At 44.8% G+C, this 25747-nt stretch overlaps 1 protein-coding gene across 2 annotated transcripts in view; it reads right to left on the bottom strand.

Moving 5' to 3' along the window:
- WWP2 (WW domain containing E3 ubiquitin protein ligase 2) overlaps positions 1–25747 on the bottom strand; it is a 180571-nt gene that overhangs the window by 150688 nt on the left and 4136 nt on the right. Inside the window, exons 1-2 of one of the 2 annotated variants that reach the window (XM_074405585.1) lie at positions 17951–18899; positions 5966–6050 (exon numbers count right to left, since the gene is read on the bottom strand). In XM_074405585.1, coding sequence (XP_074261686.1) covers positions 5966–6035 — 70 coding nt within the window. In that variant the 5' untranslated portion in view covers positions 6036–6050; positions 17951–18899. Of the gene's footprint in view, positions 1–5965; positions 6051–17950; positions 18900–25747 lie in introns of those variants that run through there. The other variant, XM_039477061.2, reaches the window with a different exon arrangement.

The raw sequence follows: 25747 nt of genomic DNA, 5'->3' as shown, positions 1-25747 counted from the left end.
TTAAAGGCCAGGCACAGTCACTCAACCTGTAATTGTAACATTTTGGGAGTCTGAGGCGGAAGGCCACCTGAGCCCAGGAATTTGAGACAAGCCTGGGTGCCACAGCAAGACCTCATATCTACAAAAAATAAAATATTAGCCAGGTGTAGAGTGGTTCACACCTGTAGTCCCAGTTACATGGGAGGCTGAGATGGGAGGATCCCTGGAACCCAGGAGGTTGAGGCTGCAGTGCACTGTAATTGTGCCACTGCACTCTAGCCTAGGTGACAGAGTGAGGCCCTAAATCAAAAGAAAGAATAATACAGCATAAGTTATGTCGTGTACCTCTTATCACATACATTAGGTTGTCCTGCAATTGGGGATACCAAGTTTGAATACTTGCTTAATGTGGAGTTGGCCAGGTCTCTCTACTGACACATTTGTACACATTTGTAACTTACCGTTAATTGGCAGGGTGGTATTTTGAATGTTTCTTGTTCTTAAAAGACAGGCCACAGCCGGGCGTGGTGGCTCAAGCCTGTAATCTCAGCACTTTGGGAGGCCCAGGCGGGTGGATCACGAGGTGGAGAGATCGAGACCATCCTGGTCAACATGGTGAAACCCTGTCTCTACTAAAAATACAAAAAATTAGCTGGGCATGGTGGCGCGTGCCTGTAATCCCAGCTACTCAGGAGGCTGAGGCAGGAGAATTGCCTGAACCCAGGAGGCGGAGGTTGCGGTGAGCCGAGATCGCGCCATTGCACTCCAGCCTGGGTAACAAGAGCGAAACTCAATCTCAAAAAAAAAAAGGCCAAAATAAAGGCCTCAAGACCGAACCAAGTTTATCCAGAAAGTCTCTTTCATGAAATGTATCTCTGGCCGGTTGCGGTGGCTCATGCCTGTTATCCTAGCACTTTGTGAGGCCAAGGCGGGGAGATCACCAGGTCAGGAGTTCAAGACCAGCCTGACCAACATGGTGAAACTCTGTCTCTACTAATAGAAAAAAGAGCTGCGGGTGGTGGGGAGCACCTGTATTCCCAGCTACTCATGAGGCTGAGGCAGGAGAACTGCTTGAACCTGGAAGGCAGAGGTTGCATTGAGCCAAGATCATGCCACTGCACTCCAGCCTGGGTGACAGAGTGAGACTCTGTCTTAAAAAAAAAAGGAAAAGAAATATATCTTTATACACGGAGTCATGACTTCATGTGGGATTTAGCTTTTAAAGTCAACAAGGCAAAAATCACATAATGACAAAATTATACACTGAAAAAGCTCTTAAGAAGGGACCACAATAGACTGTGGCATCTGGTCTCTGAATAAGTTCCAAACAGCCCATTTTTTGTTTTATTACACTATGCTTTTCAGAGATCAATTTATCAGTGTTCCTCTAATAAAATAGTTGGCCTACATTTAAGGGCCTTGATGCATTTAAAAATATACCTTAAAACTTTAGGATCACTCTGTGGCAGGCACAGTGGAACTGGGAACCACACAGTCACAACCCCACAGGTTACACTACCAGCTTTCTTTTTTTTTTTTTTTTTTTCTTTTTGAGACGGAGTTTCGCTCTTGTTGCCCAGGCTGGAGTGCAATGGCAGCGATCTCGGCTCACCGCAACCTCCGCCTCCTGGGTTCAGGCAATTCTCCTGCCTCAGCCTCCTGTGTAGCTGGAATTACAGGCACGCACCACCATGCCCAGCTACTTTTTTGTATTTTTAGTAGAGACGGGGTTTCACCGTGTTGACCAGGATGGTCTCGATCTCTTGACCTCGTGATCCACCCGCCTCGGCCTCCCAAAGTGCTGGGATTACAGGCTTGAGCCACCGCGCCCGGCCACACTACCAGCTTTCTTCAAGAAATGCATGGGAAAAAGAACCACCTGCATTATATAAATAGTTATTTCTCTTTCTCTTTCCACCCACCATTTTCTTGAATGGTATTACCGAATCTCTGTAGGTTAAATATGCCTATAATGCCTGGCCAGGCACGGTGGCTCACGCCTGTAATCCCAGCACTTCAGGAGGCCAAGGCAGGTGGATCATGAGGTCAAGAGTTTGAGACCAACCTGGGCAATATAGTGAAACCCCATCTCTACTAAAACTACAAAAAAAAAAAATTAGCCAGGCATGGTGGTGCGCACCTGTAGTCCCAGCTACTCAGGAGGCTGAGACAGAAGAATCACTTGAACCTCAGAGGCGGAGGTTGCAGCGAGCTGAGATCCCACCACTGCACTCCAGCCTGGGCAACAGAGCAAGACTCCGTCTCAAAAAAAAAAAAAAAAAAAAAGCATATAATGAGATACACCAATATAATCAAGCTAGTTCTTTCCACCCTGGTAAGCAAATTCACCTTGAAGAAAGGCAACAGAAAATCCTTTAGAAGTAAATGTCTGCTGGCTGGGCACAGTGGCTCACACCTTTAATCCCAGCACTTTAAGAGGCCAAGGTGAGAGGATTGCTTGAGTCCAGGAGTTTGAAACCAGCCTGGACAACACAGCAAGACCTATCTCTATTTTAAAAAATTAAAAATTGGCCGGGAGCAGTGGCTCAAGCCTGTAATCCCAGCACTTTGGGAGGCCGAGGTGGGTGGATCACGAGGTCGAGAGATCGAGACCATCCTGGTCAACATGGTGAAACCCCGTCTCTACTAAAAATACAAAAAATTAGCTGGGCATGTTGGCGCATGCCTGTAATCCCAGCTACTCAGGAGGCTGAGGCAGGAGAATTGTCTGAACCCAGGAGGCGGAGGTTGCGGTGAGCCGAGATCGCGCCATTGCACTCCAGCCTGGGTAACAAGAGTGAAACTCCGTCTCAAAAAAAAAAAAAAAAAAATTAATAATTAGCTAAGCATGGTGGTGTACACCTATACTCCTAGCTACTTTCGAGGCTGAGCCAGGGGGATTGCTTGAACCCAGGTGGAGGATGCAATGAGCTGTAATCATGCCACTACACTCCAGCCTGAGCAACAGAGAAAGACTGTCTCAAAAAAAGAAAAGAGGCCAGGCACAGTGGCTCATGCCTGGAATCCCAGCACTTTGGGAGGCCAAGGCAGACGGATCACCTGAGGTCAGGAATTGAGACCAGCCTGACCAATATGGTGAAACCCCGTCTCTACCAAAAATACAAAAATTAGCCAGGCGTGGTGGCACACACCTGTAGTCCCAGCTACCCAGGAGGCTGAGGCAGAAGAACTTGGGAGGCAGAGGTTACAGTGAGCCGAGATCATGTCACTGCACTTCAGCCTGGGCGACAGAACAAGACTCTGTCTCAAAATCAAACAAACAAACAAAAAAGATTAGTCAGGCGTGGTGGCACACACCTGTAAGCTCAGCTACTTGGGAAGCTAAGACAGTAGAATCACTTGAACCCAGGAGGTAGAAGTCACAGTGAGCCAAGATGGCACCACTGCACTCCAGCCTGGGCGACAGGGTGAAACTGTCTCAAAATGTAATAATAAAATTAAAAAGTAAGAATTTTGAACCACCTGAGTATATTATACAAATAACATCTGCATTTCAAAAATACTCATGTATTCTCAAGAGATACAATTTTGCCTCCGGAGGACCAGGCTGAGGGGCCTGAGCTCAGATACTGAGAGCCACTCTCCCATCTGTGATGACTGCAGACCTATGGAACCTGAAGCAACATCCTTTTATTCAGGCACTGTTCACTGGGGGCTCACTATGTGTCAGGCACTGTTCTAGTGGCTGAGGTAGTTCACAGTGACCAAAGCAGACAAAAATCTCTGTTACTGTGGATCTTACATTGTATTGAAGGAGAGGAACAAATGACATAAATTAATTAAATAGTGACAAGGGCGGAGACGAAAAATACAAAGGAAGGAAAATAGACGTGATGAAGTCAAGGAGGAAGGTAGCCTTGGATCAGGGGATCAGAAAGAGGGCAGCTTTTGAGAAAAGGCCTAAAGAAGTAAGGAAGCGAAAAGCATTCCGGCCGGCGCGGTGGCTCACACCTGTAATACCAGCACTTTGGGAGGCTGAGGCGGGTGGATCACGAGGTCAAGAAATCAAGACCATCCTAGTCAACATGGTGAAACCACGTCTCTACTAAAAAAAAAAAAAAATACAAAAAAACTAGCTGGACATGGTGGCACGTGCCTGTAATCCCAGCTACTCAGGAGGCTGAGGCAGGAGAATTGCCTGAACCCAGGAGGCGGAGGTTGCAGTGAGCCGAGATCGCGCCATTGCACTCCAGCCTGTGTAATAAGAGTGAAACTCCGTCTCAAAAAAAAAAAAAAAAAAAAAAAAAAAAAAGCATTCCACTCAGTGGGAAGAGCAAGTACGAAGGCCCAGAGGCAGACGCCTGCCCAGTGTATTCACTGAAGAGCAAAGAGGCTGGCGCAGAGTGAATGTAAACCAGGAACAGGAGATAAGAAATGTGGGATAAGAATCGGCCGGGCGCGGTGGCTCAAGCCTGTAATCCCAGCACTTTGGGAGGCCGAGACGGGTGGATCACAAGGTCAAGAGATCGAGACCATCCTGGTCAACATGGTGAAACCCCGTCTCTACTAAAAATACAAAAAATTAGCTGGGCATGGTGGCGCGTGCCTGTAATCCCAGCTACTCAGGAGGCTGAGGCAGGAGAATTGCCTGAACCCAGGAGGCAGAGGTTGCGGTGAGCCGAGATCGCGCCATTGCACTCCAGTCTGGGTAACGAGAGCGAAACTCAGTCTCAAAAAAAAAAAAAAAAAGAAATGTGGGATAAGGAAGGGTCATACCACATGGAAGCTTTGACTTGTACTGTGAAATGGAGCACCCTTGAATGGTTTGAGCAGAGGAGTTACAGTCACAGCTCACTGCAGCCTCATACTTCTGGGCTCAAGCAATTCTCCCGCCTTGGCCTCCGATTTTTTGTAGAGATGGGGGTCTCACTCTGTCGCACAGGCTGAAACTCCTGGGCTCCAGTGATCCTCCTGCCTTGGCCTCCCAAAGTGCTGGTATTACAGGCATGAGCCACCTCACCTGGCCCCAGTTTACATTTTAACAAGATCACTGACTGCTGTGTGACCAAAGGAGGGCAAAGTGCAGAAGCAGAGAGACAGGACAGGAGGCAAACTCCTTAACCCAGGGTGGACACAGTAGTGGCCTGGACTAGGCTGGGGCCTAGGGGTGGTGAGAAGTGGCTGAATTTTTAGTGACACATTTTGAAGATTGAGTCAACCAGATATGCTGATGGGTTGGATAGAGCTGTGAGGAAAAAAAAACCCAGGAGCTCAGCTATATACAAGCTAAATTTTAGATGTTTACTAAATATTTAAGTGAAGGTAAAAAGCTGGCTACTGGATATAAATCAGGAGTTCAGAGGAAAAGCCCAGAGGAGCGATCTCCAGTCGGTGGCATTTAAAGCCATGAGTTTGGATGAAGTACCTAGGGAGTGGGTGTAGGTAGCAATAAGGCTGGGCCATGAAGAGAGCACCATTTTATTTTATTCAGTTTTTATTTTATTTTGTTTCGTTTTGGGGAAAGGGTCTCTCCCTCTCGCCCAGGCTGGAGTGCAGTGGTGCAATCACAGCTCAGTGCAGCCTCAAACTCTCAGGCCCAAGCGATCCTCCTACTTCAGTCTCCTCAATAGCTAAGACCAGCTTGTATACACCACGATGCCCAGCTAATTAGTTTATGTTTTGTAGATACAGGGTTTCCCTGTGTTTCCCAGCCTGGTCTTGAACTTCTAGGCTTAAGGGATCCTCCTGCCTCAGCCTCCCAAATTGCTGAATTACAGGCATAAGCCACTGCACCTGGGCTGAAATCACCATTTTAGACAATTTTAGCCAAAAATGCCTTATTTTCCTGCTCCTTTATTTTCTTTCTTCTTCAAGAGTCCCAGCTACAATATGACAATCCTATGAGAATAAATAGTTATACTCGTAAGCTATTTCACAAAATGTCACTCTTCAGACAAAGTTGTGGTTAGATTTCCCCTCTTCCATAGCCATAGACAGGATAAAGACTTCACATAGTGCCACTCACCTTTCAAAGTGAGCTGAGACTTCTCAAAAGGCAGGGCCACTCCTGCCCGGCTGGAGCTGGCAGATGCCATATCATCACCGTGAAGCTGTAAGACAAACAGAAAAGAGAGTTTAGAGAATATCTGATAAGAAAACTGAGGAGCTGAACTCAATTTTAATATTTAAGCTTAAACAGACAGAGGCAATATAAACATCCAAGCAACTGCAACCAGGCTATAGTTTGTTTTATAATGTACTTACTGAACCTGGATAGGTCTTAGGATAGATTAGAAAGGACACAGGACTGTTACAGCGAAGTCTAGAGGAAGGAGAGTCTAATAAGATATCTTCAAAAAGAACATCACAGATTAACAACAGAAAAGGCCAGGTGCAGTGGCTCTCGTCTGTAATCCCAGCACTTTGGGAGGCCAAGGTAGGCAGATCACAAGGTCATGAGATCAAGACCATCCTGGCCAACATGATGAAACCCCATCTCTACTAAAAATACAAAAATTAGCTGGGCATGGTGGTGCACGCCTATAGTCCCAGCTACTCAGGAGGCTGAGGCAGAAGAAATGCTTGAACCCGGGAGGCAGAGGTTGTGGTGAGCTAAGATTGCACCACTGCACTCCAGCCCAGTGACAGAGTGAGACCATCTCAACAACAACAAAAAAACAACAGACAGCTAATCTAGGGTGCTACATGTGGAAGAAGTTTCTGTAAAAACCTCAAGGAGGGACTCTGGCCAAATGAGTGGAATTTGATCGTAATCCTTGCTAAAAGTATAATGCAAAATAAATAAATAAAAGGAAAGGGAAAACAAAAAGACAACTAATAGAAGTCTTCAAATGGGCAGGCCAGATGCAGTGGCTCACATCTGTAATCCCAGCACTTTGGGAGGCCAAGGTGGGTGGATCACCTAAGGTCAGGAGTTCGAGACCAACCTGGCCATAATGATGCCCCCATCTCAACTAAAATATAAAAAATCTGTAGGGTGTGGTGGCAGGTGCCTGAATTGCAGCTACTCAGGAGTGAGGCAGAAGAATTGCTTGAACCAGGAAGGCAGAGGTTGCAATGAGCCCAGATCACGTCACTGCACTCCAGCCTGGGCAACAAAGTAAGATTCTGTCTCAAAAAAAAAAATCTTTAAATGGGTAAAAGATCTGAACATTTGTCCAAAGATTGCCATCAGGCGTCCCATCACTCTATCTTGCCTAGAAGCAAGTCTATCTTATAAGTTGAATGAATCTTTTTCTTGTATATGATTTTGGAACACCATCATTTATCATTTGAAAAATATTGGTTCAGTGAGTTATGCAGATTTTCCAAATGTTGACACATTTCATCATGCAACATCCAAAAATCACATTGGTAAATGTCACCACTCATCTCCTCAGACAGGTCTTTAGGCACTGGGAAGCCACTGAGCTCTTGGAAGTAGATATAAACATTCCAAAAGTCTAATTTTCACTTGAAAATTCATATTTACTCCCCTTTCTCCCTCCTTGCATCATCTCTGCTACTTTGTCTTTTCTTTTTTTTTTTTTTTGAGACAGAGTCTCACTCTGTCACCCAAGCTAGATGGATGCAGTACCAAGATCTCAGCTCACTGTAACCTGCACCTCCCAGATTCAAGTGATTCTTGTGCCTCAGCCTTCTCAGTAGCTGGAATTAGAGGCACCAACCACCACACCTGGCTAATTTTTGTATTTTTAGTAGAGATGGGGTTTGGCCATGTTGGCCACACTGGTCTCGAACTCCTGACCTCAAGTGATCCACACGCCTCGAATTCCCAAAGTGCTGAGATTACAAGTATGAGCCACCGCACTCAGCCACTCTTTTTTTAAAAAAAAGAAAAAACCGGGCCGGGCACGGTGGCTCAAGCCTGTAATCCCAGCACTTTGGGAGGCCGAGGCGGGTGGATCACGAGGTCAAGAGATCGAGACCATCCTGGTCAACGAGGTGAAACCCCGTCTCTACTAAAAATACAAAAAATTAGCTGGGCATGGTGGTGCGTGCCTGTGATCCCAGCTACTCAGGAGGCTGAGGCAGGAGAATTGCCTGAACCCGGGAGGCGGAGGTTGCGGTGAGCCGAGATGGCGCCATTGCACTCCAGCCTGGGTAACGAGCGAAACTCCGCCTCAAAAAAAAAAAAAAAAAAGAAAGAAAAAACCCAAAAGCCTCATATTTTATCATTGGTAACAAATACTGTGTTGTTTTCCTTGAAGTGTCGAGCTCACTTCATTCGTTTTCAAGAAAAGGCTTGCCAAATACACAAATCTAGTAACACGTTTGTCTGTTAGTTGTTTAAGTAAAAATGGTACTTCACCCAAAAAGCAATTAATTCAGCTCTCAATTCAAACAACTGTGCTTCCTCCCAACCCACCATTATACTTCAACAGGCGGCAGAAGGGCTTTTGGAGGACTGCCCACTTCAGCACAGAGAATATTAAAAAGACGTGCTCAGGAGTCAAGACTTTATAAAATTAATGAATTTTACCATTTCGTGCTCGCTTCGGCAGCACATATACTAAAATTGGAACGAATTTTACCATTTCATCAACGACATTCTTAGGTGAACCTGGCTTTTTCTTTTCTTTATACTGAGAGTGTGTGGCGAAGAATACCATGACCACAGCAACAGCCCAATTCATGCTAGCACCAACTGATTTACTCACCTTTGCTTCTGGACCATTGGTACAAACGGGATCACAGTAACAAGGCCAAGTGTTCATTCGTTATGAAAACAGTTTCAGCTGGGAGAGGTGGGTCACGCCTGTAATCCCAGCACTTTGGGAGGCCCAGGTGTCCCAAGCTATCCTTCTGCCGCAGCCTCCCAAAGTGCTGGGATTACAAGCATGAGCCACCAAGCCTGGCCAAAATTCCTGTTCTATTCAACATTATTAATACCTTCTATCATTCCATTTGTATGCCTACGAGCACTCTTTGAAACCAGCCTGGCCAACACGGTGAAATCCCATCTCTACTAAAAATACAAAAATTAGTCAGGTATGGTGGCGGGTGCCTGTAATCTCAGCTACTCGGGAGGCCAAGGCAGGAGAATTGCTGGAACCTGGGAGGCAGAGGTTGCAGTGAGCCGAGATTGTGACATTGTACTCCAGCCTGGGTGACAACAGCGAGACTTTGTCTCACGAATATACATATATATAGTTTCAACCTTGCAAAACCCTACAAGAGTCTGGGAGGCCTCCAGATGTCTGAGGACCACACTTGAGCACTGCTCCCGGACCAGGCATGGTGGCTCGTGCCTGTAATCCAAGCACTTTGGGAGGCCAAGACGGGCGGGTCACGAGGTCAAGAGATTGATACCATCCTGGCCAACATAGTGAAACCCTGTCTCTAATAAAAAAAGAGAGAGAGAGAGAGAGAGAGAGAGAGAGAGAGAGAGAGAGAAAGAAACTGCTCCCGTTAAATTCTTACGCTTTTGTATCTTACGTATTTTAGAGATGGCATCTCACTCTGTCACCCGGCTGGAGTGCATGGCAGGACCATGCTCACTGTAGCCTTGAACTCCTAGATTTGAGCGATCTTCTCACTTTGGCCTCCTGAGTAACTGAGCAGCTGTGACTACAGATGTGCCACCACAACTCCACTATTTTTTCATTGTTGTTGTAGAGACAGATTCTCGCTATGTTGCCCAGACTAGTCTCCAATTCCTGGCTTCAACCTATCCTTCTGTCGCAGCCTCCCAAAGTGCTGTGATTACAAGCATGAGCCACTAAGCCTGGCCAAAAGTCCTGTCCTATTTAACATCATTAATACCTTCTGTCATTCTATTTGTATGTTTCCTCTCTCCCTGACTCCCCATTTTCTTTTTTGTTCTTCAGTATTACTATTATTAGAGGTACTATTTAGACTATATTGCCCAGGCTAGAGTGCAGTGGCTATTTACAGGCACAATCATGGCTCACTGCAGCCTCGAACTTCTGCACTCAAAGGATCTGCCTGCCTCAGCCTCCTGAGTAGTCGGAAATACAGGCTTGTACCACCAAGCCCAGTGCCTGATGTCTTTTCTTAAGGAGCTGTTCAGCTTTAACACGTAGTTATTGCATCGATTGGGAGAAAAGATAAGAAAAAAAAAGACATGGTTATTAACTAACCACATTACTTTAAAAACCAAAGCCCTTGGCCAGGCACAGTGGCTCACACCTGTAATACCAACACTTTGGGAGGCCGACAAAGGTGGATCACTTGAGGTCAGGAGTTTGAGACCAGCCTGGTCAACATGGTGAAACCCCATCTCTACTAAAAATAACAACAATTAGCAGGCGTGGTGACACACGCCTGAAGTCCCAACTACTTAGGAGGCTGAGACAGGAAAATCAGTTGAACCTGGTAAGTAGAGGTTGCAGGGAGCTGAGATCACATCACTACACCCCAGCCTGGGGGACAGAGTGAGATCCCATCACAAAAAAAAAAAAGAAAAAGAGAACGAAAGCCTTTTATATAAGAATTAAATGTAGCACCAGCCGGGCACAGTGGCTCAAGCCTGTAATCCCAGCACTTTGGGAGGCCGAGGCGGGTGGATCCCAAGGTCAAGAGATCGAGACCATCCTGGTTAACATGGTGAAACCCCGTCTCTACTAAAAATACAAAAAAAAAAAAAAATTAGCTGGGCATGGTGGCGCGTGCCTGTAATCCCAGCTACTCAGGAGGCTGAGGCAGGAGAATTGCCTGAACCCAGGAGGCGGAGGTTGCAGTGAGCCGAGATCGCGCCATTGCACTCCAGCCTGGGTAACAAGAGCGAAACTCCGTCTAAAAAAAAAAAAAAAAAAAGAATTAAATGTAGCAAAGGGCAGGCGCAGTGGCTCACATCTGTAATCCCAGCATGTTGGGAGGCTGAGGCAGGAGGATCGTGTGAGCCCGGGAGTTCAAGACCAGCCTGGGCAACACAGTGAAACCTTGGCTGTATTTTATAATTTAAATTTAAATAAATGTAGCTACAGCTAAGTGACAATGATTTTGGCATTTTCCATAGCTAAAGTCAAACAATTTCATGCTTCAAGATTTTTAGCAAACTCAAACAGAATTTGTCTTATTTATGAGATATATCCCATTTCCAAAAAGATTTAAAGTGGCTAGTTTTTCTAGACTAATCTGTAATATGCATTTTACTTCCAGTGGAAACCTCTGAAATGTTACTTAGCAAACGGAATACAATACCAAATTCTTCTTTCTTTTTTTTCTTTTTTTTTTTTTTTTTGAGATGGAGTTTCACTCTTGTTACCCAGGCTGCAGTGCAATGGTGCGATCTCGGCTCACCGCAACCTCCGCCTCCCGGGTTCAGGCAATTCTCCTGCCTCAGCCTCCTGAGTAGCTGGGATTACAGGCATGCGCCACCATGCCCAGCTAATTTTTTGTATTTTTAGTAGAGACGGGGTTTCACCATGTTGACCAGGATGGTCTCGATCTCTTGACCTCGTGATCCACCCACCTCGGCCTCCCAAAGTGCTGGGATTACAGGCTTGAGCCACTGCGCCCGGCCAATACCAAACTCTTCTTATCACGAGCTCCAGAGACCTCCAGGTTACCAAATCCCATAGTGATTCTCCACCTCCTCTTACATGACTGACCTATTGGCAGCATCTGACACAATTGATCACCCTTTAATCCTTTAACCACTTTCTTCCCTCCCAGGACACTGCTCCTGCCTGACCCTCCTCCTGCCTCACCTAAGCCTTCTTAGTTGGCTCCTGCCCCCTCCTCGACCTCAAGCCATCAGTGTCCCACAGCTCAAGCCTTCTGCCTCTTCTCAGTCACCTCATCCCGTCTCAAGCTTTGAATACCATCCCTTTGTTTATTCGTTCATTCATCCACTCACATATTTGAGATGGAGTCTCCCTCTGTTGCCCAGGTTGGAGTACAATGGCACAATTTGGCTCACTGCAACCTCCACCTCCCAGGTTTAAGCGATTCTCCTGCCTCAGCCTCCCAAGTAGCTGAGAATACAGGTGCATGGCACCAGAGCCCAGCTAATTTTTGTATTTGTAGTAGAGAGGTTTCACCATATTGGTCAGGCTGGTCTGGAACTCCTGACCTCAGGTGATCCTCCTGCCTTGGCCTCCCAAAGTGCTGGGATTATAGGTGTAAGCAACTGAGCCTGGCTTATTCAACACCATCTCTTTGTTGATGACCCCATGTGGGTGTGTCCAGCCCTCAGCCTTGAGCCTTTGACCCTCAGATCCACTGGCCTAGTGACAAGATTGAGCTTCTGATATTTTCCCCCAAACCTGTTCCTCGGTCTTCCCTATCTCCATTCCTGAGGCCTTCCATCCTGCAGTACAAGCCAACTCTCTGGGGCTAACTTCCTCTTTCCTTCTCACACCCCACATTCAATCTGCTGATAAACTCTGATAGTTCCACTTTTTTTTTTTTTTTGAGATGGAGTCTCGCTCTGTTGCCACACTGGAATGCAGTGGCACAATCTCAGCTCACTGCAATCTCTACCTCTCGGGTTCAAGTGATTCTCCTGCCTCAACCTCCCTAGTAGCTGGGATTACAGGCACATGCCATCACATCCAGCTCATTTTTGTATTTTTAGTAGAGATGGAGTTTCACCATGTTGGCCAGGATGGTCTCAATCTCTTGACCTCAAGATCCACCCGCCTCAGCCTCCCAAAGTGCTGGGATTACAGGCATGAGCCACCAGGCTTCACTGGTTCTACATGATCATAGCTCACTACAACCTCCATTGGTGATCCTCCTGCCTCAGCCTCCTGAGTAGCTGGGACTACAGGCATGTGCCACCACACCCAGCTAATTCTTTTCCTTAATAGAGATAGGATCTCACCATCTGGTCCAGGCCAATCCTGAACTCCTCGCCTCAGGCAATCCTCCCAACCCCACTTTCCAAAGTGCTGGAATTACAGGCATGAGCCATTTCGCCTGGCCAAAAAGATAATGCTTTGATTCCCTTAGACTAAATTTGTTTCGGCACAGCAGTAAAAAGACCAACTGTCTTTGCTACCCATCATATTAGAAGGAGATGAGAAGCCTGACAATAGTGTTGGTGAGAAGTCTTACAGGCCTCTGGAGGCAGTGCAAATTAGATGGCAACTGACAACTTCCAACAGAGTTAAAGACGCAGAATTGAGGAACGACCAGGTATTTGCTGTCGAGGGTGGAGGGGTTGAATTCTCTTAAGTACCCAACAATGGGGGAATGGACAAATTGTGATATATTTCTAAAATGGAATGCTTTATAGTACCTGAAATATATGAATTTAATCCACATATACAATTCCCAAATGATAATGCCAAAAGGGGGAAAAAAAAAAAGCAAGTGGCAGCCTTGGTATGATGCCTTTGGTGTACACTTGAACTTACACAAAACAACTGCATATGTTGTGGACACACAAATGTTTAAAAGTAGAAAAGCACACACAGGAAGGAACTGCACCAAGTTCAGAACCAAAGTTCCCTCTACGGGAGGAGGGAGCAGGGGAATTAGAGGGAAGAAAGAGAACAAAGAAACTTCAACTGTATCTGCAACATTTTATATTTCAAAGAAAAAAGTTCTAGAGCAAATATGGTAAAATGTTCATATTCATTAAATCCAGATGGTGGTTTTTATGACTGTTTGTTATCTTCATCTCTGAACCATTTTATATGTTTGATCTCTTTCATAACTGAACAATAATTTTAAGGGGAAGCACAAGATCACATTTTGAATAATGGAGGAAAGAGTACAAATAATTATAAATTAAGCCTGCGGCTTTCAGTTAACAGGGGTTAAAGCACTAAAAGCTGGAAATCCATTATTTATAGACTTTAAAAATAAAAGAATATTTTAGAAATCTTTACTTCTATCGAGGCTCTTCTTTCCTAAGGCAACTCAACTCATGGCAGTTTTTAAACAATCTTGTTCTCATGAACCGGAGCAGTCTTGAGCCTTTGGTCCTAACTCTCAGAGAATGAAACTCAAAGCCCCTACATGGCCTGCTCAACAGGAGAAAGACCAAACTTTTTGATCTATACGTCATGGTTGCAAAACTAAAACAATCAGATAAATTCTAAAGCAGGCTCAGAAGGGGCAAGACTTCGTGGCTCACACCTGTAATCCCAGCACTTTGGGAGGCCAAGGGAGATGGATCATAAGGTCAGGAGTTCAAGACCAGCCTGGCCAAGATGGTGGAACCCTGTCTCTCCTAAAAATACAAAAATTAGCCAGGCATGGTGGCAGGCGCCTGTAATCCCAGCTACTCGGGAGGCTAAGGCAGAGAATTGCTTGAACCCAGGAGGCAGAGGTTGCAGTGAGCCAAGATCGTGCCACTGCACTCCAGCCTGGGTGACAGAACAAGAGATTCTGCCCCCCCCCAAAAAAGAAGGAGGCTCAGAAGGAACAAACCCAACTGGGAAGGCAGGAGAAACGGGGTAGATAACACCACCATGTTTTCTTTCTCAGTATCTTTTATAATTACAGTCCACTGTTCATTAACAGTAATCCATGTTATTCTATAGAGCTTTGTCTGGAGTTCCAGATCTAATGAGCAAAATACCACCCTGACATTATACAAGGCAGGCATCTGGAGCTCTAAAACCTTTCCAATTGATGCATAAAGAAAAATAACATGTTTTGGTAGAGACGGGGCAAAAAAAATTTTTTTTAATAAAAAATAATAAAAAAAGAAAAATAACATGCCAGAGCCAGGCTCAGTGGCTCACTCTTGTAATCCCAGCACTTTGGGAGGCGGAAGCAAGTGGATCACTTGAGGTCAGAAGTTCAAGATCAGCCTGGCCAACATAGTGAAACCTCGTCTCTACTAAAAATACTAAAAATTAGACAGGTGTAGTGATGGGCATCTGTAATCCCAGCTACTTACGAGGCTGAGGAAGGAGAATTGCTTGAACCTGGGAGGTGGAGGTTGCAGTGAGCCAAGATTGCACCACTGCACTCCACCCTGGGTGACAGAGTGAGACTCCATCTCAAAAAATAAAAATAAAAAATAACCTGGAAAGGGGTGGGGTGGGAATTTTAAAAAATGAAAAAATAACCAGCTGTGTCCAATGGCTCATGCTTGTAATCCCAGCATTTGGGAGGCCAAGGCAGGCAGATAACTTGAGGGCAGGAGTTTGAAACCAGCCTGCCAACATGGTGAGGCCCCGTCTTTATGAAAAGTACAAAAATTAGACCAGAGTGGTGGCGCAACTATAATCCCAACTACAGGCTGAGGCAGGAGAATTGCTTGAACCTGGGAGGCAGAGGTTGCGCAGTGAGCCAAGATCGCGCCACTGCACTCCAGACTGGACAACAGAGCAAGACTCCGTCACAAGAAAAACAACCGTAACTACAGAAACGAGACAGATCCCCTCCCCATAAAAGTACTTTCAACCTCTTAGCTTTTGCCTCCCATCTTAGACAAGGTTCCTAATGCATATTAGTTGCAAAGCCCCACTATCCGCTACAAGCAGCTTAGGAAATCTGAGGCCCAGACTTTACCTGTCTCACAGTCATCACACAAACAGATGACTCCACACAAGTACTCAAGTAATTTCTCCCTTGCTAAAAGCCATGGAAAGTAATTGCATCCTCATCACTCCAAAAATCTGAGTGAGCATAAGCTTGAGGCAGGAAGGGGGAGAAGGGGAAACAGTGTTTAAAATATAATTAAAGGTTACCAGATGAACAAAGTACTTCATTATTGAACAAAGTAATGGCCTTATTGAGAGGGGGAAAGGAAAGTCGGAATGTCCCCCTTTACTAAGTCTCATAAATCTACTGAAATTTCTCAAAAAATATATATATATACACACACATATATATAATTCTGTAGTATTTATAGTATACATGTGTGTATCTATACATATATGTATGTATATATGTGTGTGTATATGTATATATGTATATATATGTATATATATATATGTGTATATATACATATATACATATATTTGAGACAGGATTTCACTCTGTCGCCCAAGCTGGAGTACAGTGGCACAACATGACTCACTGCAGCCTCAACCTCTTGGGCTCAAGCAATCCTCTCGCCTCAGCCTCCCAAACAGCTGGGACTACAGGCATGAGCCAAAAGACCTACCTAATTTTTTTGTTGTTGTTGTTGTTTTGTTTTGTTTGTTTTATTTCTTCTCTTTTTTTTTTTTTTTTTCTTCTTTTGACCTACCTAATTTTTTAAATTTTTTGTACAGATGAAGAAGGTCCCTATGTTGTTCACGCTGGTCTTGAACTCTTGAGCTCAAGCCATCCTCCCACCTCAGCTTTCCAAGGTGATGGGATTACAAGCATGAGTCACCACATCTGGTCTCAAAAACATAAATAACATATTTCCTTTGAACTTACCTTCCACATAAATCTTGACAACCATTTTAAAAATAAAATATAAACTAATAGGGTATAAAATATAAAGGTTGCATACCAAAGTATAATAAATAAAAAGATTGTAAAAAAAAGGAAATATAGGCCAGTCTCAGTGGCTCACACCTGTAATCCCAGCACTTTGGGAGGCCAAGGCGGGTGGATTGCCTGAGGTCAAGAGTTTGAGATCAGCCTGGCCAATAGGGTGAAACCCCATCTCTACTAAACTACAAAAATTAGCAGGGCATGGTAGCAGGGGGGCGCCTGCAATCCCAGTTACTAGGGAGGCCGAGGAGGAGAACTGCTTGAACCCAGGAGGTGGAGGTTTCAGTGAGCTGAGATCATGCCACTACATTGCAACCTGGGCAACAGAATGAGAAAGTCCGTTTCAAAAAAAAAAAAAAAAAAGGGCCAGGTGCAGTGGCTCAAGCCTGTAATCCCAGCACTTTGGGAGGCGGAGGCGGGTGGATCACGAGGTCGAGAGATCGAGACCATCCTGGTCAACATGGTGAAACCCCATCTCTACTGAAAATACAAAAAATTAGCTGGGCATGGTGGCGCGTGCCTGTAATCCCAGCTACTCAGGAGGCTGAGGCAGGAGAATTGCCTGAACCCAGGAGGCAGAGGTTGTGGTGAGCCGAGACCGTGCCATTGCACTCCAGCCTGGGTAACAAGAGCGAAACTCCATCTCAAAAAATATATATATATACATATATATATATATATATATATATGTATATATATAAGTATATCACACATTAAGGAAAGTATTATTTCACAAAGTTTTATCAAATAAATGTACATTTATATATATAAAATATATGTGTACATTATATATATGTATATATAAATCCATATACTGTTTTAAGATATATATACGCACACACACATACTTTTTTTTTTTTTTATGAGACAGAGTCTTGCTCTGTTGCCCAGGCTGGAGTACAGTGGCACGATCTCAGATCACCACAACCTCCACCTCCTGTGTTCAAGCAATTCTCTTGGCTCAGCCTCCTGAGTAGCTGGGATTACAGGCACACGCCACCACGCTTGGCTAGTTTCTGTATTTTTAGTAGAGACAGGTTTCACCATGTTGGTCAGGCTGGTCTCAAACTCCTGACCTCATGATCCACTTGCCTCGGCCTCCCAAAGTGCTGGGATTACAGGCATGAGACACTGTGCCTGGCCCATATACTGTTTTAAGATATAAAATGTATTACTAAAGGTTGCAGTCAAAAAAGCTTGAGAACTACTGGTCTACAACAATCCCATCTCAGGTAGGGTTTGAGATTAAAGACATATTAACAAACAGTACAAAACCCAATAGCAAATACTATACTAGGGACTAACTTCAGTCAGAAATGTCATCACTTCATTATCATTATAAGTTAAGAAATTTCTCACATCTAGGTAAATAGAGCTTAGATAAGAGGCATTCATTCATTCGACAAATATTTATTGAGCATCTATTATGTACTACTGGTTTTGGTGCTAGTGATATACCGGCAAATAAAACAGAAAAAAAAAAAAAAATCATTCTTTACAAGATTCTCCTGGTAAAGAGTCAAGAAAGATCCCCTTCTAGTTCTAGTGGTGGGAAGTAACCACAGTGAAATATGCCCAGAGCAATGGCCTATTCTCCAGGGAAAAAGACTTTACCGGAGCCTTATCCTACCTGCTGGAAGAGAATTCCCCTGACTCCAGGCCTCTTTAGCCTTTCTGTTTCATCTAAGGGGAGAAAAACAGTTAAATACAAGTGACAGTCATAGCCTGGGACACAGGCCCATTAAAAGACTGGGATTTGACCATGAGGCTACAGAATGCTTTCCCTCCCCAATACTTTGCTGCCACACCAACAGGGCTCCAGTACAATAACAGGGAATTAGAGCTGAAAGGCACACACTGTATTTAAGGAGTTTTTAGGGAAAACCAAAGATTTGGGGGGAAACCTGAAAGGGGGAGAATGATAACAATGAGAAAAGAGATGGAACTGAATGTGTAGAATTAGGTTAAATTATCCTTAATGAAGGATCAAATGCCTTGAAGCAGTGCTTCTCCATTCTTTCTAGACATTTGAATTATCTGAGGAGCACTAAGAAAAAAACAACACTGACCACCAAACCCCACCTTCGGAGATTCCCATTTAATTGATCTGGGGTAGGCCATGGACAGCTGTGTTATTTAACAATTCCCCAAGTGATCCTAATATAAACTGGGCTAGTGTTACCAAATTTGTTGAGGGTTCAACTAATTTAACTGCACTAAAAGGAGTACTTTAGACCTCAGCTAATTTGGCTGAACTAAAAAGGATGCAAAAATTTTGCACAGAAAAGTATGCAAATGAAAAACTGGGGCAGCCGGACGTAGTAGCTCATGCCTGTAATCCTAGCACTTTGGGAGGCCAATTCAGGCAGATTGCTGGAGATCAGGAATTCAAGACCAGTCTAGGCAACATGGAGAAACCCCATTTCTACAAAAAATACAAAAAAACAGTCAGACATGGTGGTGTGTGCCTATATTCCCAGCTACTCAGGAGGCTGAGGTGGGAAAATCACCGGAACCCAGGTGGTCAACGCCGAAGTGAGCCACAATCACTCCACTGCACTCTAGCCTAGGCAACAGAGTGACATCCTCTCTTAAAACTTAAAAAAAAAAAAAAAAAAAAAAAAAAAAGGGAGGCCAGGCTTGATGGCTCATGCCTGTAATCCTAGCACTTTGGAAGTCTGAGGCAGGTAGATCACATGAGGTCAGGAGGTTGAGATCAGCCTGGCCAACGTGGGGAAACCCCATTTCTACTAAAAATACAAAAATTAGCTGGGCGTGGTGGCAGGTGCCTGTAATCCCAGCTACTTGGGAGGCTGAGACAGAAGAATCACTGGAACCTGGGAGGTGGAGGTTGCAGTGAGTAGAGACTGCATCATTCTACTTCCAGCCTGAGCGACAGAGCAAGATTCCATCTCAAAATTAAAAAAAAAAAAAAAAAAAAAAAAATCATTAAAAAAATTTAAAAAACAAGAAAAAAAGGAGCAATGTGTATCTGTAGGAACAGAATACAATGAAGGAGCTCCCTGTCAGGACTGTTGCTAAGGAAACAAAGTAGTAGTGAAGTGACAGCAGCATCTTCCTTGAGGCCCGTTCTTCCCTTAGCTCTCAGTACACGTGGCAGGTTACACATACATTTATCTCTGTTCCCTTCTCAAACTCCATCAAAATGACAGAATGACAGGAAAGCAACATAAAAAGGTAAAATCCCACAGAAAGAAGGAAAAGACACAACAGAAATAGCAACATTTTGGAAAATGGCTCAAGTGTGTGGAAACAGAAATGTAGCTGCCCACGAGGAAGGTCAACAGGAAGCAAGTGACGGGTACCAGGTACCTATGAAAGTAAGGCCAGAAGTGGGACTAAAAACAGGACTGGTAAAAGCCTATCTTGGGAACGATTAGAGTCCCGGAGTCTCCTCCCCCGCCAGTTCAACCCTGCAGGTACCCCTTCCTAATCCCAAGCAGAGACTTTTAATCTCTCAATAGGTGAAACCAAACTCAAGACTTCAAGCACTGTTGATGATAGGGATAAGGCACCATACTGACCCAGGGAGACAGGGAAAGTCTACATTAGGAACTGAAGAGGTCACCTTCCCCCGCCGGACTCACCTTCCCGCACTTGGATCCTAGCACACAGAAAGCCCATAGGTACTTCACACCTAAATATCAACAAGCATTGAGGAAGGCCACAGCCACAAAACCAGATATAAAAACAAAGAGAAAAAGAGAATTGTTTTTCAGCAATGGACAAGCTGACCCTAAAGTAAGGAAACGCAAGAAACCCAGAGTCACCAAAACAATCTTGAAAAAGAAGAATGTTGGACGACTCGTGCTTTCCAATTTCAAAACTTACTACAAAGCTACTGTCAGCCAGGTGCGATGGCTCACACCTGTAGTCCCAGCACTTTGGGAGGCCAAGGCAGATGGATCACTTGAGATCAGGAGTTTGAGACCAGCCTGGCCAACATGGTGAAACCCCATCTCTACTAAAAATAAAAGAATTAGCCGGGTGTGATGAGGGGCACCTGCAATCCCAGCTACTTGGGAGGCGGAGGCAGGAGAATCACTTGAACCTGGAAGGCAGAGGTTGCAATGAGCTAATATTGATTGTGCCACTGCACTCCGTCCTGGGCGACACAGCAAGATTTATCTCAAAAAATGATAATAATTCTTAAAGAACTTTTGACAGGAGAAAACAACCAAACATCCGATTGAGCAAGTGGCAGCTCCTGCAATATCTGAAGCACCTGATCACTTTTATTACCCTACCTCAGCAACAAGCTTTCAGACCCGTCAGTCTTCTGGAAGTAAATAAGCTGAAGCACTCATTTGCCTTTGAGTGATCCTAAGCAAGTTACTCACTGAGAGGATGGAGAAGAAAAAACAAACTCAGTTTCTTCCTGCTTTACTCTCACAACACAGAATACTACCTTTGTTGTTGTTGTTTAAATATTTAGAGACAGGATCTCACTATGCTGCCTGGGTTGGCCTTAAACTTCTGGGCTCAAACAATCCTCTACCTTCCAAAGTGCAGGGATTACAGGCGTGAGCCACCGCGCCCAGCCTCACTGAATAGTTCTGACACCAGATGTGTGGGAGCCCCATACATGAAGCAGGCAATCAATTCTGCAGCTGGCAGACACCCGCTGAGTGTCCTCCGTTTCAATTTCTACACTATCGACCTGAAAGTAGCATCAGATCCCATAGGTTTAGTTCCACAAACTAAATTGACTTACAATGTCAATTGCAAGCTCCAGGTTGCTTTATCAGGGCTTCTGACCAACTGGCTATAAATTTGAAAAAGAACAAAGTTGGATGACTCACACTTTCCCAGCACTTAGGGAGGCTGAGAGGTGGGCGGATCACTTGAGGTCAGGAGTTGGAGACCAGCATGGCCAACATGGTGAAACCTCGTCTCTACTAAAAATACAAAAATTTACCGGGCATGGTGGCAGGCGCCTGTACTCCCAGCTACTCAGGAGGCTGAGGCAGGAGAATTGCTTGAACCCAGGATTGATAAATTTGCTGGAGAGGCTCACAGGACTCAAGGAAACACTTCATTTGCATTTACTGATTTATTATGAAAGATATTATGAAGGATACAAATGAAGAGACACTAGGGCAAGGCATGTGAGAAGAGGTCCAGAGTATCCAAACCCTCTCTGGGGGCACCGTCCTCCAAGAACCTCCATGTGTTCAGCCATCCAGAAGCTCCCCAAACACAGTCCTTTGGGGTTTTTATGGAAGCTTCATTATGTAAGCATAATCGATTAAGTCACTGGCCACGGGAGATCAAGTCAACCTTCAGTTCCTCTCCCCATCCCAGAGGCTGGGTATAGGACTACAAGTCCCAGCCTCCTAACCACAAGGCTGGTTTCCCTGGCCACCGGCCCCCCATCCTGAGACTATCCAGGAGTCCCCAACCAAAGGTCAATTGTTAGAATACAAAAAGACACTGGCCAGGTGCAGTGGCTCCCCCCTGTAATCCCAGCACTTTGGGAAGCCAAGGCGGATGGATCACCTGAGCTCAGGAGTTTGAGACCAGCCTCGGCAACACGGCGAAATCCCGTCTCTACTAAAAATAAAAAAATTAACTGGGTGTGGTGGCATGTCCCTGTAGTCCCAGCTACCCGAGAGGCAGAGGCACGAGAATCACTTAAACCCAAAAGGAAGAGGCCGCAGTGAGCCAAGATTACACCACTGTACTCCAGCCTGGGTGACACGGCGAGATTCTATCTCTAAATAAATAAATAAATAAATAAATAAAAAGACACTGATCACTTGGGAGATTTCGAGGATTTTAGGAGACACAAGCCAGGAAATGGAGGAAGGCTAAATATATGTTTCACAAAATCATACTTGCCATCTCTAAATCTCAGTTTTCGTATTTACTTTATAAGATTATTGATTGACTACATGAGTTCAGGTAAAGCAGAGGACACATTGTAAGAGCTCTTCAAATATCAACTACAAACTAAACTACTACTCAATACTGAAAATCTAGCCTCAGATTACAATCGTCTCAATTCCTAAAATTTTTGACCCAGCGTTGAGTCAAGAAGCCAATAAACACAGATCTTGAGATGAAACGACCTGTGTAGAAGGAGGCAGGGAAAAGCAGAAAATTACTCACCAGTATTGATTTGATTTGATTTGATTTTTTTTTTTTTTATGATGGTGTTTCACCAAGTTGGTCAGGCTGGTCTTGAACTCCTGACCTCAGGTGATCTGCCCGCCTTGGCCTCCAAAGTGATTGGATTACAGGCGTGAGCCACTACTCCCGGCCATTTTATTTTATTGTATTTTATTTAAGTTTTCAATATAATCCATGGGTTCACAAAGATTTTATTTCTAATTAACTAGCTTTAGGAACAGGCAGAGCTTATTTCTAACTAGAAATCAACCTTGCACCCTCTTCTTGAAAGATACACAAAGAAAGGTTCTGTCCAAAAGATTCCCCTTTCTTCACAGGCTCATGCTATTCCAACACTAATGCTTCTTTCTTGGCCTCCTTCCTCTGTCCAGCATTGAGTTACTACCTTCCATTCTCCAAAGGCCCATACTGAAAAACAATCAAACAGAATCAACTTTGCCAAATGACATCCTTACAAAGACTAAGCATGGAAAAAGAGAAAGCAGGAGGGAGCAGGGAGGTATGCTATTGGAAGCCCCGTGGAATTATAGGCTAAGAATACAAGAGGCTGACTGGAAGACAGATCTCAAGACAAAATAAGAAGCAAAAGGCATGGGCGACTTGAGGAAGAGGATGGGCCCTAGGTCAGGACCGCCACATCTTCATACTCGGTTTTGTTTTATTTTTTTGAGATGGAGTTTCACTCTTATTGCCTAGGCTGGAGTGCAGTGGAATAATCTCAACTCACTGCAACCTCCGCCTCCTGGGTTCAAGCGATGCTCCTGCCTCAAGTTCCCTAGTAGCTGAGATTACGGGCGTCTGCCACCACGCCCGGCTAAGTTTTTGTATTTTTAGTAGAGACACGGTTTCACTATGTTGGCCAGGTTGGTCTCGAACTCCTGACCTCAAGTGATCCACCCACCTCAGCCTCCAAAAGTGCTGGGATTATAGGCATGAGCCACCACGCCCAGCTGGTATTTTCCTAATAGGTATTATTAGTAGTCATGATTTAAATCACTGAATATTTGCTATAAATCGTGGGGTGAAAAACAGAGAACTGCAACCTTCTAAGAAGATTTTGGTTAGAATCTAAGGAAAAAAATATCCTCTTTTGCTCTTATCTCTCAGAAATTCCAGAGCCCTAGCCAGGTGTGGTGGCTCACACCTATAATCCCAAGCACTTTGGGAGGCTAAGGTAGGAGGATCACTTGAGCCTGGAGTTCGAGACCAGTCTGAGTAACACAGTGGGACACCATTGCTACAAAAAATTTTAAAATGAGCTAGATGTGGTGGCACACACCTATAGTCTCAGCTACTTGGAAGGCTAACATGGGAGGATCACTTGAGCTCAGATGATTGAGGCTGCAGTGAGCCATCATCATGCCACTGTACTCCAGCCTGGGTGACAGAGTGAAATTCTCAAATACAAAAACAAAACAACAACAAATTCAGAGTCCATAATGTTTCCTAATAAGTAAGCAACAAAGAGGAAGAGGTGGGAGGGAAGGGGAGGTACCATGAACGGTTGTTCCAAGAAATAACTAATCACAAACAACCCTCAGACACATCGATCAACACACAGCCCCCTCTAGTGCGATCCTATAAGTCTTCCCTCCATACCCTGCCTCTTTGCAGACAGCCCCTTCTCTGCTGTGCTGCCCATTGCTTTCTTGCAATATGTTTTCATACTTTAATAAATCTGCCTGCCGGGTGTGGTGGTTCACACTTGTAATCCCAGCACTTTGGGAGGCTGAAGCGGGGGGATCACCTGAGGTCAGAAGTTCGACACCAGCCGGACCAATATGGTGAAACCCTGTCTTTAAAAAACATTTTAATTTAAAAAAAAAAAAAAAAAAAAAAAAAAAAAAAAAAATCTGGGCCAGGCGCGGTGACTCAGGCCTGTAATCCAAGCACTTGGGAGACCGAGGCGGGTGGACCACCTGAGGTCAGGAGTTCAAGACCAGCCTGACCAACACAGTGAAACCCCGTCTTAAAAAAAAAAAAAAGACAGACAATATACTGACAATTTTGGCCGGGTGCAGTGGCTCGCACCTGTAATCCTAGCACTTTGGGAGGCTGAGGTGGATGGATCACCTGATGTCAGAAGTTCAAGACCAGCCTGGCCATCAGGGTGAAACCTCATCTTAAAAAAATAATAATTAATAAATAAATAAATAAAATGGTGGGATGCCTGACAACCAATATAAATTCAATATCTGTTTGGAAAAACCAATACATATTTTGAACACAAAAAGCCCATTACCCATCTATCCTGGAGGCCTCTAAACTGTATGCCAAACCAGGAAGCCAGACTAATTCCGGAAATTGGCACTTAAATTGATTTTAGGGGTGCTATAAAGATGCATAGTTGGAAGAGTAGCCTCCTTAAGAAAAAAGGAACTCATTAGCTTGTGGTTGTCAAAAAGATAAAAAAAAAAAAAAAAAAAAAAACGATTCCAGCACTTTGGGAGGCCAAGGAAGGTGGATCACTTCAGGTTGGGAGTCTGAGACCAGCCTGGCCAACGTAGTGAAACCCCGTCTGTACTAAAAATACAAAAAGTACTTGGACATGGTGGCAGATGCCTATAACCCCAGCTACTTGGGACGCTGAGGCAGGAGAGTCACTTGAACCTGAGAGCCAAAGGTTGCAGTGAGCCGAGATCAGCCACTTCACTCCAGCCTGGCCAACAGAATAAGACTTCAAAAATAAAATAAAATAGGATCCCTAGAGAAGCCTCTCTCTGAAGGTGACAGCTAAGTAAAGATCTGAGAAGGTAAGGAAAGGAAAGGGCCGTGTGGCTGAATGGGGGTGTAGGGGTCCTGGCAGAGTTCAAAAGCCCCAAAGAAGGAACACCCCTGGCAGGTTTTGGGACCAGCCAGGAGGCCAGTGTACCTGGAGGGGAGTGAGTGAGCAGGAGTGGAGAGAGGAGGTCAGAGTGGTGGTGGGTGCGGGAGGAGAGATCAGGTCACAGAAGGCCTTGCAGGCCATTGTAGAGTATTGATTTTTCACTCAGGTTAAGCTGGGACAATTGGAGGGTTTGAGTTGAGCAGTGGACTGGACAGGATCCATCCTGCCTTTTAACAGACTTGCTCTGGGTCCGGTGTGGAGAAAGTGAAGTCCAGCCACAGTGGAAGCAGGGAGACAAGTTAGGAGGCTGTTGCCATCATCCAGAGGAAAGATGCATCTGGGGTGTACTCTGAAGTACAGCCAGTAGGCTTTGTGGACGAGCTGGGTTGGATGTGGCGTGTGAAAGGAAGAGAGGAGTCATGGGTGACGCCAAGGTCTTTGGCTTGA

The sequence above is a fragment of the Saimiri boliviensis genome, chromosome 1 (assembly GCF_048565385.1).
Source record: "Saimiri boliviensis isolate mSaiBol1 chromosome 1, mSaiBol1.pri, whole genome shotgun sequence".
NCBI classification, from domain to species: domain Eukaryota; kingdom Metazoa; phylum Chordata; class Mammalia; order Primates; family Cebidae; genus Saimiri; species Saimiri boliviensis.
This window is presented reverse-complemented; position numbering and strand designations above follow the sequence as displayed.